Raw genomic sequence first — 19,484 nt, forward strand, 5'->3', positions numbered from 1 at the left:
ACAACAAAAACATTACAAACTGTCACAGTCATTTCTAGCTGGACAAAGAAGTGAAGGCAGCTGTACATGACCAGTAGCATCTTACACCCCTGACACAGGTTTAAATTCAGTATCATTAGCAGGTTGTTTAGCTTTATTTTCAGTTAAATAAGTACCATGGCAATCTTTTTTTTCAATACACCCTCTTCCCTTTATGTTGCTGTCATTATAAGTTTAATTACTATGCCTTCCATTTGGATAAAGCACATGGACAAAAGCAAATGTTCATGCTGTTTATGTTTTAGTTCTCATTACGTATTTTATGAAAATGTTCCTTATAAGATTAAATAACTTGCCCATTTTAAAAATCTGTCTTGGACTTCATTTCAAAACCATTTAGTATGACTAGCATTTTATTTCCAGTAATTATTTTTTAATCCTAAATGGTCATGTTAGTTTTCCAAATAAAAAGACATTTTTTTCTTAATGTTTATATGTTGCTCATTTTTAAAAGTTTCTATACAATTTTGATTTTAGGAATCCATGGGTATTGTCTCAATCAAAGTAACACTAAAAAGTTTAGAAAAAAATCTTTCTAAAACCCTGAGGGTTGCAAAACTCCCTTGCTCAGCTAATACAGAAGTATTAAAAATTGCCTTCTTCACCAAAATAATGCTCCATCCTACACAGACTGTACCTGTGCTCAGCACTACCTGCTGACGGCAAAGAAATGCCACAAGAGGCAGATTTAGAATAATCTCTCTCCCATCCTTTCCCCTGCCTTGCATAGTTCCAATGAAGACCTCACACTAATGCCAAGAATTCAGAGACTGATTTACTCTTTCCAGCTTAAGACTTCTATTATTATCATCACCATCATTATCATAATCATTATTACCATTATTATCTTTGTTATCACTATTATTGCCACCATTATTACTACTACCACTACTATAACTTTGCAATAACTGTTAACAGTTTTGTTTGCTACAGAAATAATTGTTTTTTTAAAGCTTGCTAAACTCACTTCTCAGCATCCTGTACCAATCATCTAATTTAAATAATTTAAATAACATTGTCTAATTGTGGATCCTATGCAAAAGTACATCCTCTTACCAGCTGTGAATTTCCTATCATTCCTCATGTAATTGAAAGCCCTCTATTTCTTGCATGATGAGGAGTAGGAGGGGTGGCTCTCCCTACCTACATTCTCTCCCCCTGTCACTCATTCTCCAATGGACTCCTTGTTCAGTTGGCTGGTTACTTACTACTACGGCTAGTTCCAGTGCCTGCCCCATTGAAGAGATTTCCTGTTCTTACAGTTTCATTGCTCCACTCAGATTCCTGTCAAATAACTAGTGCAGAAAATGTGAACACAACTTTCAGAAGATATTTTTTTTTTAGATCCCAACAATTTTAATTACATTAATATCAATGCAATTATTATTAATGCATAGTATTAACATTTTAGAAATGGGACCAAGAATTTAACTTCCCCTGTCACCATTCAAACTGTAGCTTTGTAGTGTATTCCTTGGCCCACGACTTCAATGCTTGGCACCTGCCTAACTTCGGACAACCCAGGCAGGAGGTCCTTGCTGTGAAACTCAGTCTATTCATTTAGATGCTTACTCGTGTTTAGAAACCTAACTTGAAAGTATTTTCTTTTTTTTAAAGATGTAGTAAAGTGGGATACATGACACTGAGAATAAGAACTCACTTGGGCAAAAAAGGACTGACAGTTATTTGCCCAATCAAAAGCCCATCATTTTATTTAAACATAAGCAAGTAGATGAGAAGATAGTAACTCTTATTTTGACTAGGGAACTGGGTAAAATATCTTACCTCCTATTAAGGACCCTTGATCTTACAAAGCTTCTGCTTCTTTACTTTCAAATGTTCTGAAATCCCACAAATGGGTGTGAGAAATTGAGGAAGCTCAGAAACTGCAAGGTCATCTGGGAGGGGAAGGGTGGCTGTGCCTAGGAGCCAATGCTTTGTTTTAAGAAGCCAGACTCCTGGTGGAAGAGCAGCTCAGCTACAGAGTGAACGGTCAGATCATCCTTCTCTGACTGAAAAAGTAATTCTTTGCAACTGAAGATGGCTTTTGCCACTAGTCAGAATGAGACCAGCAAGACAAATGCCCCCAGTTGTCCCCAGGAGCACAGTTGTGAGGAACATGAAGTCAGCAAGCTTCTTCATTTCAGCCAAAACAATGGATGTCATGAGACACTGGATGAGCTTTTCTTACCAGTAAGTAAGAGAGACTGGGAACTAACATCATTTGGCTAGATAGAAAACACAGGACCTAAGACAAGGCTAATGGCTTTGACTCAGTCATTTCCAGTTCCATATGCAAGCCTGATGAGGCATTGAGATCTATGCCAGTTTTGAGTGTGGTCAGAAAAGACTGTGCAAGAAGGGAGTCTTAGTTTCTTAGACAGAGTGAGGAAGCCTTCTGGGGAAAGGAGAGCCTTAAAAATTGAGAGGATCAGAACAGAAGTAGATCCTGCAAATAAGCCAGAAGTTATGAGGATCTGGGGAACATATTAGTCAGAAATGTCTATTAAAGACATCTGTATATATGGCAGCATCTTGTGAATTCGGACAACATGATGCCAATTACGACCATTGGAGAGTCGTAATTTTGGTAAATGCATAGAAGGGAATTCAGTAAAACTGGGAAGGTATCAGAAAAAGGGGTTGAATAAGTATTTAACCAAATGTAACAAACTGAACAGCAAAAGAACAGTCAGAGTATGTTACCATAGAGGATGTTTTCAGTAATAATGGGCGGTAGGGAGATGTAGCAGAACAACACCATTCTCTGCTTACAAACTGTTGAGAAAAGAAAGACTGAGCCACAGAGGCAAAGGAGATGCCACTGTATAGTAGTATAACATGAACATTATTTAGCTGAACTTTAAGTGAGAAGGACTATGCAACTAAATCTCTGAAGACAAATAAATAAATGCTAAACTAGAAATTCCAAAGCCTTTTAACAACATCTGGAAAGTAAAGACATTAGCAGGTCTTTGTTGCTAGTAAGCTTAAGAAGAGGAAACTGAGTGAGCAATGTTCAACTCAAAAGAACTGCTAACAAAATTGTGGTAGTAGGGTCTTTGGCTACTCCCCTATTCTTGGCCAAATAGATCAGAGGGCACACAGATTAGAAGAGAGGTTTCTTGACACCTGGTGTGACAGGATCTTGGAAAAGTGACACACAAAATGAAGAAACTAGTCTTAAGTCAGGTAGCTGACTGTAGCTGACTCACTAAGTCTTAACATCTAAGTGGACCTCCAGGCTAATTCAGTATAGCAGCTCCTATGTTCATGGATCATACCTTTCATCTCTTTGAGGTGATGCTGTTTTGTTTTCTTTAAAAACTGTGATGTAAGTACATGTTTAAGTATCTAAGAAATTCAATAAAGAGCAGCTTCATCTTTCTACTCTTAAATCTACCCTGAAAAATTGGCCAGAAGAGAAGTACTAAACACAGTTTTATGAGCTGCTCCTCCTCCCGGGAGCCTGAAAGCCTTCAGAGAGCTTCTCATATGGCTCAGCAGCTACCAACTTCTTGATAAAACACACAGATGTACTGCACTTTCCACATATTAGGATTCACTGAGCAGTGCAGAACCACAGCTATACAGTGCCCAGATACTCCTGCTTTCCAACAGTGTTACGTTGGATTTACAGCAAACCAGACACAATGGGTGTTTGTACCAAGCCTTGTTTCAAACACTCCTACCCAACCCTGCTTGCTTCTAGAGGAACACCACCTCAACTTCGGTTCATTTGAGCCACCAACCAGCTATTGGAGTCTCCCTGAGTACGAGTCAGGGCTAATCCTTCACTGCAAGCTACCACTGTGTCACAACACAGCCTTGAAGAGTCCCCTTGGCAGAATGCCCATGGTGACTTGGCAATTAGGTCCACCTAGGCTGCACTCAGCATTGTGGCAGCCAGCTGCAGTTAAAACCTGCTGGGACCACAGTTCAAGCACGATTAGCTGGCATGATGACAATCGTGTATTTGTCTCTGCTAACTTCTACTCTAAAGGCAGGAATAAGCAACAGACCAGCCAAGAAAGGCATAACTTGTGCACACACAAATGCTTTGGGGAAAGTCTGCAAGGTTGTATTGGGTGGGTGAAAAAACGAATAGTGGAAAGAGATTTAATGAGTGAAAGAAGGTTACACAGCTATAGGAAGAGAAATTGCACAAGGAGTACTGAAGAAACATACATGAGAAGGAAAGCAAGTACATGAACAAAGCATGCAAAAACAAAAAAATCATTAAAGGGGTGCAAGTGAAGATGAACAATTTGGGAGTGGAAAAAGATGACAAAATTAGACTAAAACTAATGTACATGATCAGGCAGGCATGATGAGAGAATCACTAACCCTCCTATGACTGTTACATACATAGGAAGACCATGTGCAGGGGACAGAAAAGGATTCAAGGGAGCAATGTATTTTTTCTAAAGAAAAGCTGTCTGTAACCTGTGCTGAAAATATCTGGTTTTCTGCACTTCAAGCATATTAACAGTTCAGTATATGATAGTATCACTGGTGACACTGAGAACATTGGGCTTTAATGAATCAATAGGTTTATTTCATCTTTAACTAATTTGAACCTGTAATCCCCTTGCTTGTGCAAAATTTTCTTCCTTCAGGTCAAAGTATTAAATGGGCTCAAGAAGTAAATAAGGAAATAGATACCAGAACCCCCCTGGGGAACATTTAAATTAAAGTTTTCTAATAGTCAAATCAACTTAATGCCATGATCACAGGCTCAGCTCAGCTTCTTCCTCTGCCCCCTTCAACTCTATGGCTAAAGCTGGGGGAGTAAATAGCCAAGTAAAAGGAAGGGGCTTTGGTTTACTTTCAGTGTCTTGATGCTTGTGTTTCTCTAGATTGTTTGGGGTTTTTTGTTGGTTTTTTTTTTGTTTGTTTGTTTCTAGCTGCTCTCACTATAAACATAGGGGGACTTTTAAAACACGGATTTGTAAAAATGAAACACACAGCCCGCAACATTGGCCTGCAAAAGTTCCCCTCATGTTTCAAGCCTGGTTAGCACTGTACTGTACGCCCATGTTGGTTACACATCTCACTTTTTAAATGGATATAAATTATACTGATGGAAACCCTTATGTAGACAAAATCTTGCTGATATAACTGTCTTCCACCAGCACAATGTATTTCAGTTAATGACTCAGAATACACTTTGACATCAGTATAAATGGTTTCTCCTGGGGGGAGGATCACTTCTTTACTGTTAAAGTGTAGATAAGTTCTGAACTTTTCTCTTCCCTTACTTGGGCTTAAATCAATCAAACCATATCTAGTATTTCACATCCAGAAATAATACAGCTTCTTTTCATCACCTTTTTGACTGCTGAACTCTTTCTGTGTTCTTGCTTCAATTGTAGAGTCATCAGAAAAGGGTATATCTAAAATCCTCTTGAAAGCAGAAGTTCTGTTTCAAGCAACAGACACAACAGGATCAAACACCTCCAATCTTAAAAGAAAGAAAGAAAACTGACTCAAAAGCTTGAACCTAACAACTGGTTTGTAGTTGGTTGAGAGCTTTGTATTTAATGTTGAGGAAGCAATGAGCAATGTTGAGGAAGCCAGGAAGGCCTCCACTGGAGCATCTCCTAGGCAGACAGGCAGGCACACAACAAAATGAAGTCTTAATGCCGGGAGCTTCTTGAGGACGCTGCAATAACATTCTGGCAGACTGTGCTCCCTTGGCTTCTGTACTCACTGAAGTTTGAACGTCTCTTTCAGTTTAGCGTGATGCTTGGCAAGTTTCCCAACCTTACATTATCTGGGAAAGGAAGACAAGAGAAGCTGGTACATTCAGGGAGCCTTTGAAGAAACTTCTTCACAGTTTGCTTATAGCAAAACAGTTGGCTGCGTGTAGGAGAAGTGTCAGGACTGCAGCTTAGACTGCTAGTTTGAAAAGGGTTTAACTGAATTGCATCCAGGCACCAAGATGCTCAGATACCACAGCAATGTGTGTGGTATAAGAACCTAGATAGAAGAAGATTAGATAGCAAATCAGACAGAATTTTGCATGTGATTTCCGGGGTTTGTCTAAACTTATAGCAGCAACAGTTAATTATAGGAGGTTCTGAAGGCAGCTCCTGGGTGGGTTATGTCACTTACACACTAAATTCCAGCCATAAATTGTCAGCTGAGAGTTACCCCTGTGGCAGGAAGCCGCTACTGATGCAGAGCTGATGGAAACCATCCTTGTGCCTTCCCACTCAGGGGTAGAAACAGCAGATACCGGTGATGGAAGATCTGAAGAGGAGAAGTGGGTTTTCAGCAATGGCAGAATGCAAATGAATTGCATCAAGATGGGCAGAGGTCATCACTCAAGACAGGCAGACGCAAGAGGTGGTTACACACAGTAATTATTTGTGGTCATCCTCTAGATGATTGCTGTACCTGCTTCCAGATCTAGTCCCTCTCCTACCACATGTGAATCCCTCAGCTCTTGTAATCACTTCCTCTGGCTCTTAAAGAAAGGCAGGTCTCTAATTGCAGATTAATGCTTTAATGCAACTCTTGAGGCTACTTTGAAGTGACTGGGCAAGAGAGACTGGCGTTTCAGCAGCAGCTGCTGGCGCAAGAGTCTCTGCACACGTTGCTGTACAGGGAAGGCGGTGCCGTGAGACTCTGTGTGCAGCAGGATCCAGAATTTTTTCTCTGGTAGTGCCTCAGGGCATGTCTACACGACACAGCACAGCACTGCACGGGTGTATTTGAGCTGCCTCTAAAGAGTGGTTGCACTAGTTTCACAGCAGGAATAGTTAGCCCACCTGGAGTACTAATATACCTAAAATGCCTGCACCCCTGTACCTGCCCCTGAGGTGACTTGTTCAGTGGAAGGTCAGTGCTCTTCTCCTCTCCACAGAACTGCATGCTGCCATGTGGACCCACCTGCACTTAGAATTATTTTTAAAAGTAAATGGTTATGTTTAGGACATTATATTAATTTTGATCTGCAGTTTCTGACCTGTGGAGTCTTATCTATTTTAGAAAACGGGAAAGCTTTCAATAACTGATTTCATAGGTAATGCATTTATTTTTTCTTGGCTAATATTCCCTTTTTTTATATTCTTTCCTTTGAGTATCTGAAATGTTGCATGAAATTTCTGCTCACTTGGAAGCACCAGCACTTGAGGTAATTACCAATCTTTCCTGCCCAAGTTAACGGCCTTGTCCTTCCTTGTGCTGTTAGTTCAAGGTCAGAATGATAGATTTAAATCCTTCATGAATTTTCATCTGACTTGCTGTCCACAGAAATTGTTCATTAAAAGATCCAATTTCCATTGGCATTCTCCCTTTCAAAGGATGTCAACAGGAAATATAAATGCTTAGCCCTTTGTGAATGATCTGCAAGGACATGCAGGCTTATAAAAAAAAAACAACACAAAAAAAAACCAGTTAACCAAATCCTTTACTTTCTGTTTTGAATGACTGGTCAGAGGAATGCAGGCTAAGCTGTATTTCAGCTGTTCCCAAGGATGTGTATGTGTAATTTGTTGATAGTGGTAGGTACTTCAGGCTCCAGTGACAGCTATGTGACCACTCTGATGATCATCGTCCTGTAGCAGAACCAGCCCGTCTCCTCTCCAGAAACACTGGGCACAAAAGAAAACAAAGAGGGATTTGTTGTTTCAAAGGCCTGGTACTTGTGCCTCCTGCTCTTTACTGAGAAAGAGAGATCCTAGGTCACCTCAGCTCTCACCCTGTGCTCCCAGCAAGCATTAGGTTGTAAGGAGCTGCATGACTTGCTCCAGCAATTGATGTGAATGTCTGATAGACAGGAGAGCTGAGCCTGCTGCCTTGCAGGACCTGTATAGGATCCGACTGATAGGAGCAAAACTCAATACTCAGAACACCAGCTTACTTCACTGTCAACTGCACATCACCACCAAAAGGAAAGATAAGCTCACCACAGCCTTAAAGTTTCAGCATTATATTTTTAAAATCTTACCGGTGTCCAAGGTGTCTGTCTTTCACTGCAAAAATGACTTGGAGTGCACGGTGAACGCACAGACAGAGATCACTGCTGAACATCTGGTTAAAATAAATTACAGTCTTATTTTGCAAATAAAAGTTCCTAGGGTCTACATGACAAAGTCTGGCCAGCATAACTATCTCATGGGGAAAAAATCACATCCCTAGCCTACAGAGATAACTATTTGGCATGATTCCCTTCCCCACTATGTAGACTCAGTTACTTAGACTTACACCAAATAGAGGAGTCTTTTTGCCAGTAGAACTCCATTGTTTGGGAGGTGCTTCAACCATGCTGGCAGCCTCCTTCAGCTGGTATAAGCTATGTCTCCATTGAGGGATTTGGCCAGAACAGTGACACCAGCAAAGCCCCTGAAATAGAGAATCATAGAATCATAGAATCTTAGGGGTTGGAAGGGACCTCGAAAGATCATCTAGTCCAAATAACTCTCTTTCTCCTGCTACAAGTCTCCAACATTTTTATTTTTTTTTAAAGCTTCCTGCTAAAAGGGAACACACAGAATTTGTGCCCTGTATTGTATCAGCAAGATGTAATTTCTTTTCACAGAGGAATTAAATATATACATGTGTAGGTGGTGTGTCACTTTCAGACATCCCAGAGGTAATTCTTTTGGATGGAAGGAGGATCCCACTTCTCATGTAGGATTCTTCTGGTTTGTTTTGGTGCTGGTTTTTGAGGTGGAGGGGAAGAAGTGATTTGCATTTTATCAAGTCTTCATATTTTGGTTTTGCATGGTGGCATTTGAATAAATCTAATGGTAATAGCTAATGGATTACAACTGTCTATGCAAATTAATTTAAGAGCTGTTTTGAATAACAAATCAAAGTCCTTCAGATTGTGAATTGTATTCTTACAATCTGTAACTACACACTTCCTTGTTTTTTCATATGGCCCTGTTAGCTCTTACCTGATAATACTTGCCAAAGACTGCCTGGATGAACCCAAAAATTCAAGATTTACCAGCCAAACTTAACCTATGAGCTGCCCTCATAGGACAAGACAACTCATAAAGCTATCTTCGCTTAAAAGTAGGACTCAGCTCATTGTGGCCACAGGCAGTTTTCACCTGTCTTATTTAGACAGTTTGTTTTTGTGGAAATTCCCACTTGCCTCACTCGATGCAAGCTCTCCTCATTCCTTTCCCGGCTCCTTCTTCTTCCACTTGTTTCCCAGGTCTTCTTGTGCCTTTGCACACATGGTAAACAGGATGAGAAGGAGGGGTGGAGGGGAGGCACCCTGACCAAAAACAGTCTCTTCTGAGCAGATGCAGACCAGGAACTTCCCCTTATATTAATTTCCCATTATCACTTAGCTGTGAAATGATGAAAACATGGAGCAAGCCGCTGAGAGGCCTCTACTCTTGTGATCACCATGTTGGAAGTGGAGGGGGGAGACTTGCAGCCTGCTCCATCAGGCTGCCTGACAGCCAGGACACATCTGCCTACCCTACAGCTAAAGCTGACAGACAGTACCCAGTGGAGTACAGCACCCAAGGGCTGACTGAGGAAATGGCCAGAGAAAGCAGTGACCAAAAAATGCAGCTTCTTCCCTGCCTCAAATAAGGCTTTTACAGGTGAACAGAAATGGTTTGGCCTGCTAATGAGGTGTAGGCTACCAAAGAAAACACATGTGCAAAATCATATTTTCCAAGTGGCTGCTGGTAGAAGTGTAACTGTCCCTTGAAGTCTACAGCATACGCTTTTTTTGCGCTTATCCATTAAATCGCAGATACATTGTGAGGTTACTTTATCATAAGGTTAGCGGTGTTGTCTTGTTTCCCCTAGTAAATCAGTCGATTGTCACAAGGTTTCGAAACAAGGAGAATCTGCCTCAGGTCAGGTGAGGAGCAGGTAGCACTCCTGCAGAAGGCACCGGTGGCTCTGCTTGGCCTCGTGCCACAGGGCCACCGAGGAGCACCACGGCAGCCACTCCAGTTCCACGTTGCTCTTGCTCAAGAGCGAACAGGCAAGTCAGTCAAGCCGGAGGGATCTGAGTCAGACCTGAGTGTTGAGACAACAAACACAGGATGGAGTGGTGTTTCCCTGAGGGATGTTAAAACCAGAAGCAGAAAAATGCATGACTGGTCCCTCGTGCTTCAGTCAACGGGACAACCTGCTCAGGCTGGTTCGATTTCACCCTTCTCTCGTTCACAGGTGCACTCAGCCTTTTCTGGCTGAGGTTGCCCCAAGCAAGCACCTTCTCCTCACCTAACTGACAGCCTTGCTGACTTGGTTTCCCCTCTCTACCTGCACTAACACCTGAGTCTGAAGGCCGGCACAGCTGGACCTTAAATAAAACCCTCCATGGTCTTGGTGACAAATGCTGGGCCACAGCACTTGGAGCATTTCTACAAGCAGCTACTTTCAGTTCCCATTTTGCAGCGGGTTACATAATTTAACTCTTTTGTGGCAGCCCGAGAGAAGCACATGCACTTGGAGCAGGGAGGGAACACAATGGGGAATGTGTTCACATTTCCTGCTGCCACCACTGTCCCCGCTGCAGCCAAATCTTCAGATTTGGCCTTTTAAATTAAAGTAGGCAGGCTACTGGCAGTGCAAGGGCACTCATATTGAAAGTAGGTTAGTTATGAGCAAGACAGAAAATTTAGACAAGATTTTGACAGAAACAGGCCCCTATTGTCATTCACACCTGTTTTGTAATTATTTTCATTTTAGAGTAATTCTGAAGATTTAACAGGAGTCTGAATGCATCTACCTTCTTTTCAGAGGATGCAGGTGTAAGAGCAATGTTACAGGAAGAGACGACTCCCCACAGCAACTCAGTGACATTTGTTCTCTCCTCCAAAGTGATCCACAAATCCATAAATGGGTGTTTGCTAAGTTTACTGTTGTATGTGAATGTAAATTCTCTAAAATGGGTTTGATAAATTCAATTAGAAGAAGAAGGTGGCCTAAAACTGAATGGTTTTCAGTGCAGCTAAGATTCACAGAATCACAGAGTCATAGGGGTTGGAAGGGACCTCAAAAGATCATCTAGTCTAACCCCCCTGCCAGACCAGGATCACCCAGAGCACATCACACAGGAACGTGTCCAGGCGGGTTTTGAAAGTCTCCAGTGAAGGAGACTCCACAACCTCTCTGGGCAGCCTGTTCCAGTGCTCTGAACTGAAGTTCAGAACTATGAAGATTCATGAAAATATGTGCAAGGACACATTTGTTTTCTGGGTAGGAGTTACACACAGCTTCTAGCACTCCACCTAAGTAACTAAGACTGCTAAATATGGATGCAAACAAAAAGCAAGAAAGTCGGATTGGATTATCAACCCACAAAAGCGTTTAAAATAAAATTGTGAAGGATGAAGTAGAACAGTTTTGACCATGTTGTTTGAACATCAAGGATTTTATCCGGAAGGCCTTCTTGCCTTCTTTCTCTCATTAGTGCTAATACTGCTCCCTCAGAAGTGGCACCCATTAAATACCACCAGCTAACAGCTGTAGTGACATTACAGCTGTTACACTGATGCCAGAAATACCTCATTTAAGTTAGCGGGCCTTTCCAGGAATAAGAAATCAAGGCAGCCTCCACTAGGTCTGGGCTTTTGCATACTGCAGAGCCACGTCTAACTGAATTAGGTAGAGACGCCAAGACTAAATTACTGAAACATTTCTCATGCTGACTTGGTTTAACAAGAATGCAGCCTAGTCTGAACATGGCATGGATTTCCATGCAAGCTGAATGATGAACTTTTTACAAATTCTGTCTTTAAAGAGATAGCTTGACCATTCCTCAAAGCCTGGGTTTGTCCTTCATCTCACAGACATCCAGAGGAAACCTGCCTGCCAGCAGAGTCACTCTCTGGGAGAGTGGACAGGAAGAATAGTTGTCCCCATGATTGTAACCACTCACATGTATATATTTCTAAGCATAAGCATCAGTTTTCATGAGCAAACCAAACCACAATGATTCCCTGCTTCTTAGATGTCTCCATCTGAGTGCCATGTTTAGTCAGCCTTATGCAAATAATATTTCCACTTATTTCAATTCACACAGATTTCAGTGAGAGCCTGGCAAGACTAGAAGCTGCAAGATATGTCCCCAACATCACAGGCTCACTGATGCAAGAACTTAGACAGATATATAGCAAGGACAAGGAGCAAAGAAGTTAAACAATACACTGTGATGAGAACAAGGTTTGTCCGAAGTCAGAAACCTCAGATATCACCAGAGAAACAAAAGGGTTAAGCAGCCAGCAACTAACACATCAATTGCAGACCTAAGACTATATTGAGAACTGTGGAAACAGAGAATTTAGACTAGACCCAAAGGTGAGGGGGAAACAAAAAAATCTGGACAGGGTTTTGATCAGGGTGCACATGCTGAAGCCACTCCCCAAGCAGGTTACCTGCCCATGGTCAGCAGGGCTTGTGTGTTGACACCTTCTTTTCCTTCCCATTATAATTCGATAACGTGCACCTGGCAGGACTGCCAGCATGTGGGCACTCCCAGGCATAATAAGATAGCGGCCTCTCTAAAGAGACTGACCTCACACAACGCCACACCTCAGCACGATGCAGTCAAGGTCTGAGCTGTCCTTATTTGCATGTACTCAGACAAATCTGTAGCTGTTCTTTTTGTAAAGAGTTTATGGGTCTTTTATGCAAGGCTATTTTTTGTGTTCCAAGAACTTTTCTCGTTAGCTTCAAGATGACATTTTAATGAGGCCTCACTGCATAGAAAACATGAGATGACTTAACCAACTCTCTCCACTCCCCCCTCCTTCCCTCCCTCCCCAAACTCTTTCTGAAATGAGTTACCATTTGGGAACAAAAGCTTTTATGAGAATTTATGTCATTTGTATGGAGGCAGGGTGAGGTAAAAGTCATTTAGCTGCTAAAACTTGGCATCGGAGCTTTTGCCATTCCTTTTCTCGCCTGGCACCAGGTGGCAAAGCTGCCTCGTTCAGACCCGTGCAGGTTTCTTCAAAAGCCGGGAGCTAGTGTTTGTGTTTGTTTGTTTTGGAGTCACAGAGAGGGCAACGTAAAATAGCCGCAAGGCAATTCCCGTTCAGTAAAATGGAAGTCTCACTGGCTCTTCATTTCTTCATTCAGTACAATGTGGCTCAAGAGGATATCCTGTCAACCCAATGATAACGAGGGAAATAAAGTCACTTCCTCACCAGCTGTTTGATTCAGGTAGAAAAAGGAAGCCTTTGCTTCCTTGTGTTTGCTCTCCTCACCGTTCCCCTCAGTCAGAAACGCCAGGCTGGAACTGCATTCTCCCTCCTTATTTTCAGTAAGGAGCTATCAGATCCGTAATGCTTCACTGGGCTCAGCCTATGGGAAGTATGTTCTTCTCTGTGACCGAGGAGCTATGCCTTGCCTCTCAAGCAGGGGTGAAGGCTGAGTTGCAAAAGGACCGAGACTGAACAAACTCGGCTCAATGCACAAGCAAAGAATGGCTGTGTAATTAAAGATGACATTTGTTTCTTGGATCAGAGCTGCCGAATTTGGGCCAGCGGAAGAGCGGGGTGGTGTTATCTGGATGCTTTGTTTTGAGACTGTCCTGACTCAGTGCACTATTATGCCTCCTAATCCTCCAAGGGTGACAAACTCCACTTTTGCCCTGAGCTCCCTGCAAATCCCAGGAACTCCAGCCAGGAACATGCTATGTCCTCCCTGCATACAATTCAACAGACAGGAAGGCAGCAAGGGATGCCCTCGGGCAATCTTTTTGGCCTGCCAATCAAGACCACATAGGTGAGGCAGGCATCTGGATGCTTTGGTGCCTAGAGGAGCTTAGGCAGAGCATCTTTCCCTTCCCCACTGCCACCTTTCCTGCTTCACAGAAACAGCCAACATAAAGTTGCATAGTAAACCAGCAATGGACTGATTTGACTTCATAAAAGCTTCTTAAGAAATTACTTTTTAAAAACTTACAGAGCTGAATGAGGGGTTCTTTTCCATATAATTTTTAACTGCCCTGATATAATTTTACATCCAGGATATAACTGTCCATTAAATTTTGAATAGGTAGGTCTTAAAAGTAAGGTCTGCAACCATTTTCTTTTCAATTGTGTAAGACTTCCAGAAAGGCTGACCAAGCCAGAACTTGCCTCAGTCTATTTGCCAAGGGGACCCTTGCTTTCATTATAAAGAGTGCTATTCAGAGGACATCAAGTGTTTCAAGCAACTTTCCTAATGTTATTTGTTTTAGAGTTATTTGGTTTTGTCTCTTATTTTAAACAGACCAGTTCAGGCGACAAAAATCCGGTGACAAATACATGGGTTTACAGAAGGAGACAAACCTTATGAAACAGTTGAGATTCTGTTTAGGGTTCTCTTTGTGCTAAAATAGTTTTCAGCAATGGGTCATACTTCCCTCCTCCTCTCTCCTTGTTTTAGTACATAAAATGGACATGTGTTTATTTAAAACAGGTTTGAAACTTAAACAAATAGTGACAGGCTGTTCAAACAAGCTTCGGAAATAGGCCTAATCAGGATGTTTGAGAAGGGGAGGGGGAACAATCATAAAGAGCTACTTGTAATATATAGTGCAGACACCATTAGGTTAGGTTCATGTTATTGTTGTAATAATCTCAGACAAAAAGAGTACTGCATGCTGCACATTTTTTGTTAACATTCCTTTTTTGAGCCATAGGTTATTCCACACTTGTCTTCAAGTTTTACTGTAACCCTCTGTCCATCTTCATACCCAGTATCAGGAGCTCTACTGAATTATTAGAAATGGTCTCTCAGAAAAACTAGAAGGAATGTTCCTAAGCTGGGATGGAGAGGAGACACAAAATATGCTCATTTTGATATTGATACTGTGTATGTATGGGCTGTCATGAATATGCAGAAGTGAGACCTTCCTCACAGAAAGAAACCATGGAAATCTCAACATTAAAATGCTTTCATATGACTTACATTTCCATGGTTTGGTTTTGTGTTTGTTTTTTTTTTTTTCATTTCCTCTCTTTTCTACCCATAATAATATCACTAAGTGTTGAACTTTACCCTTGTATTTTTGTAAGGCCTGATCTTGAACTCCCTATACAGACAAAGCTCCCGTGGAAGTCCGTGAGTCTGCACTGGCGACAACAGGATTTAGCCCAGTCTGTAACATTTTAGGATATTGTGTTACTTCATAGCCTTAAGGAGAAATAAAAGCAGCTTTCCAGAGAGCTACACAGCAATCTGAGTGTGCTTTTTCAGCTCTGCAACATTACAGCAGAATATTAAGGCCAGAGTTTGCAAATGTCTATGTCAAAAACCAGGCAGCTAAGCAAGAGTTGCCGAATTTTCTCAGGAATGAAGAATTTGCATTAAAACATTTCCCCCATGGGTTAAGCAGCTTTCACTTAAGAATATACCTTTGGAAACCCAAGTTTGAAGATGATTGCCTGAAGGTACAAGCATTGAGGAATAGCAGGAGGCAGACATATTTTCAGGTCAATCTGCTGGCCAGTGTCTATATCTATTCCATTACTGACTCTTACCTTCTAACACCCACTCTTACTTACAACATGCACCAACATTATTTAATGCAACAACATATTTTAGAAGTCAATACCTGTTATTTGTTTGAATGTCGCTCAGTGTCTAGTGAACAGGAGTCAAAATGGCAAAATATTAAAAAACCTTACACGCCCTCTCGTGGTAAAACCACAAACACTCTTATTCTGACAATAACTAGAGATAGCTAATGATGGAGGCTAATTTAACTACATAATGTATGAAAAATTAACTTGTCTGGAAGGTATATATTAATAATGGAGACCTTTCTCTCTTTAATTCTTGCTGCAAACCATAACATACACGCATTTTCAGAAAGCAGGTTACCTCCTCGCATAGTAACATTACACAACAGCTAAAGGCACTATAATATTGTTAACTTCTATCAAAAAAGGGAAGTCTAGAGTAATAAAGGTAGAGAACACCCCACATTAGATAGCTATTTCATGAGTTTATCTCAGCAGCTTTAGAGCAGACCTCGATTGGCTGCACAATAAAAGAGTTGCCCTAAATGATGCTATCAGTCTTGTCATGTTTTTGAAGTCACTCAGCTTCGCTATTTACGGCTTTCATACCATATGGCATGATTTATTGATCTCTCAGGAACGCTCTGAAGCTTCATGTTTGTTTGGAATCGCAGCCTGAAAGAAAGGCGTTACATGCAGAGTGTCACCAGTCTGATCACTAGCCCAGTCAAATCCTGTTATATTTATGAGTTACAAAAACTTTACCATTGCTCCTTGAACAGCCTTTCCAGTCAGTGCCTACACGTACCTTTTAGACTTTCCCGGAGCAGCTTTACAAAACAGTTCTCCATACATGGAGGAATGCAGCTCAAAGGAGAAACCCAGGGTGGTTTGGGTTGGGCTGAGGCAGGGGACTCCTGCACTTCAAGCCAGGTGACTTGTGGGCAGCCATGAGACGTGGTGTCACTTCATGCTTCCCCTTCTCTTGCTCTAGCTGAATGTCTTGCTTGTAGGCTGGAGTGCAAGTCAAACTGACAAGATGATCCCATGGCAAGACAGCTCTTTTTTAGGCAGGGCTATCAGCCCAATAGACCTTACAGCCAGACCACTGCCATATCCAAGGGATGATTAGTAGGAGCACAGGACCACGTTGTCACCCCTTTTGGTCACAGTAAGACTGTCAAAGGTCAGGATAATACTATATCGGATACGATAATACGCAACCCTAACAGCTTCAGTTCATAGGGAAGAAACATCTGTTGCTTCCTCATGTGGTCTTCCAAAATCATCCCAAGGGAACCAAATCAATACTGCCTGATTTTCAGTGACGCCAACCAGCAATATAGATGCCTTATGTCCGTGTACCTCCTTTGTGTAAGTTTGTATATACAACATTCAAGAGCCAAAACGGTGGTACTCATATTTAAAAATACTGCCCCTATATTTTCTGTTAGACTGGGAATGCCTAAAGCAGAAGTCATGACCGTACGTAATTACAGCAGTATTTGTAAAGAAACAGGCAGCAGAACTTTCTGCTAAGCACTGCACAGTAACATAGCTCCAAAATCACTGTTTTAATAGTGGATTTTTTGTGCCAGCATGATTGCTGGACAACCATTGAGCATCAAGAAGTTGCTCTTCCTCTCTGAAAAAGTTACTGCAATTCTGATGTTCTGTTCTTTCCCTTTCCAGGATGCCTTCGTGGAGTTGTATGGCAACAGTATGAGGCCTTTGTTTGATTTCTCCTGGATCTCTCTGAAGACTATCCTGAGTCTGGTTCTGGTGGGAGCTTGCATCACTCTTGGCGCTTATCTCGGACATAAGTAGAGTCACCCAGTTTATTGTGGATTACAAAAGTCTTTCAAAACGACAAAATAATATTTTTTTTTTTTTTCTGTAGCACAATATTTTATGAGCAAAACAACTTCCCAGCTAAAGATTAAATCAGCTATTACTGCCAAAGGAAATACCATTTATTTTTACATTGCAGGAGAATTATTTATTAAAATATATTTACATTTTAACCTGCTATTTTCAGAAACTCTGCAAGTTGTATCTGTCATCACATCGTGTTGTTATTCTTAACTTTAATGAGCCTCAAAGTATTTTTAGGTTCTTTTTTTAATAAATGCAGCTGGCTGGATCATTTTCTTTCTGAAGAGCTGACAAAGACCTACCTGCTTACATTTATGAGGGCAGTTACTTGAGCTGCTAAAGGCTGCTTAATTGTGTTGATTTTCTTTGCATTTTCTGGATGGCTGGGAGGGGTCTGAAAGACAAGGTCAGCGTGAAAAAAATTCTCACCCTGTCCTGCTGGCAAGAACTGACAGAGTAAACGATTCAACATGGTACATACGTGGATTCAAGATGGCACCTTCTTGAAGGACACCTGGCTATCCCTACAGGAGAACAGTTGGAAATATGATTGCCTATGCCTTGCAAACATGCGTTTTCAAGTTACCAGTTGTGCCATCACATCATAATCACAATACCCTTATACATGTCAACTCAAATACTTCTTTTTTTTTCTTTCCTCTTTTTTTTTTTTAATAGAAACATGAAGTTAAATCTTTGGGATTTGCAGGAAATTGCCGTTCCAATGATTTTCTCAGCAGTAAAACATTTTTTGCGGCTACTGACACAGAAACATCAGGAGACCTTAAGTGCCTGCTTCAACAGAGCAGAGCTGGAGTCTGAAGACCTGACCTGTGTCCCACTGTAGTGGGCTCATATCTGCAACTAATCCTGTTTACTTACTGAGTTCCTCCAGGGGTTTGAAAACAATTAGATGCAGTCTCTAAATCCCTGAAAGTTGAAAAAGATCTTAATTTTATTTGGCAAGAAACAGACCTCAGCTGAGTAACAGATTAGCTCTGACTATCCTTGTTTATCAAACTGGTCACCAAAATCAAGTTCATTTTCATAACAGGAAAAGAAAGTGAGCTTTATCCTTCTGCCCCTCGCCCTTCAAAATTATTTCATGCTAATAATTTCCTAAGACTGTCTACAGAAGAAAAGATGATGAAGAAACTCCAAATCCTCTCTCTGGACAGAGACTCTTTGACACCTCAGTTGTACAGGTGCCTGCTGTCATTTCAAGTGAAAATAGGGTGGAGGAAAACAGGAGGGGTGGGGGTGAAATCATCTGTTCATGTTACAAAATGCAACTCAAGTCAAATGAATGCAGAGCACTCGGTGTACAGTTTTATAAACAGACCTGTGTTCTGAAACCAGATGTGTCAATGCATTTTAAAGCGGGGCTTCGTGTGCTCGGAGGGGGCCAGGAGTCCCGGCGAAGCCGAAGAGTCTGAAGTTGCTCTGAGGCATGGAAATGTCCAGCTTCAAATGTTTAAGTCAAGCTCGCCTATTTTTTCTATGAAACTTTTGAAATCTGGGAATTGTGGGTAAATGAACATCCAGACATAAAAAGAAAAGGTTGCAAAGCTCTGGATAAAGTGTACCGTACAATACATAAGTGCTCTAAGGGTGAAAAAATATACAGTGAATAAACTGTAGATTCAACCTCAAGATTTCAGTTGAATAACTTTGTGGCATTATATGCAAAATATCTACATTAACTTGGGAATGTAATATGTTCAATGTTAAGGCTGTAGTTGATGTTGTGTCTTCAAAGCTGCTTTTTTGTTTGTTTGTTTGTTTGTTTGTTTTTAAGAGTTGTACATCTCAGCATTTTTACTGCTATTTAGTCGTGGCACCTACACTTTGTATGAGCAAAGATGGAGCAAGCTTACATTTCAAATTTGAAATTATTTTTCATTTTATAGAAACATAGAATGGAGATGTTACTAAGAACACAAAAATGTGAACTCTGCTTGCTTGATTAAGGAAAAATGAAAAATTCCACCATCAAACGAAAAGCACCTGCAGTGTTTTCAGAGTGCTTCTGTCAGAGGCGGGCATCCTCATATAGGGCTCGTATGAAAAATATTTGAAATGGGAGCAACTGAATATTGTGGATTGAGTGTGGGCTTTGTTTTTTTC

At 41.3% G+C, this 19,484-nt stretch overlaps 1 protein-coding gene across 1 annotated transcript in view; it reads left to right on the forward strand.

The window, feature by feature from the left end:
- BCL2 (BCL2 apoptosis regulator) overlaps positions 1–18,490 on the forward strand; it is a 95,006-nt gene extending 76,516 nt beyond the window's left edge. Inside the window, exon 2 of the mRNA XM_051612786.1 lies at positions 17,175–18,490. Coding sequence (XP_051468746.1) covers positions 17,175–17,309 — 135 coding nt within the window. The 3' untranslated portion in view covers positions 17,310–18,490. The remainder of the gene's footprint in view (positions 1–17,174) is intronic.
- The last annotated feature ends 994 nt before the right edge of the window (positions 18,491–19,484 follow it).

The sequence above is a fragment of the Apus apus genome, chromosome 2 (genome assembly GCF_020740795.1).
Source record: "Apus apus isolate bApuApu2 chromosome 2, bApuApu2.pri.cur, whole genome shotgun sequence".
In the NCBI taxonomy this organism is placed as follows: Eukaryota; Metazoa; Chordata; class Aves; order Apodiformes; family Apodidae; genus Apus; species Apus apus.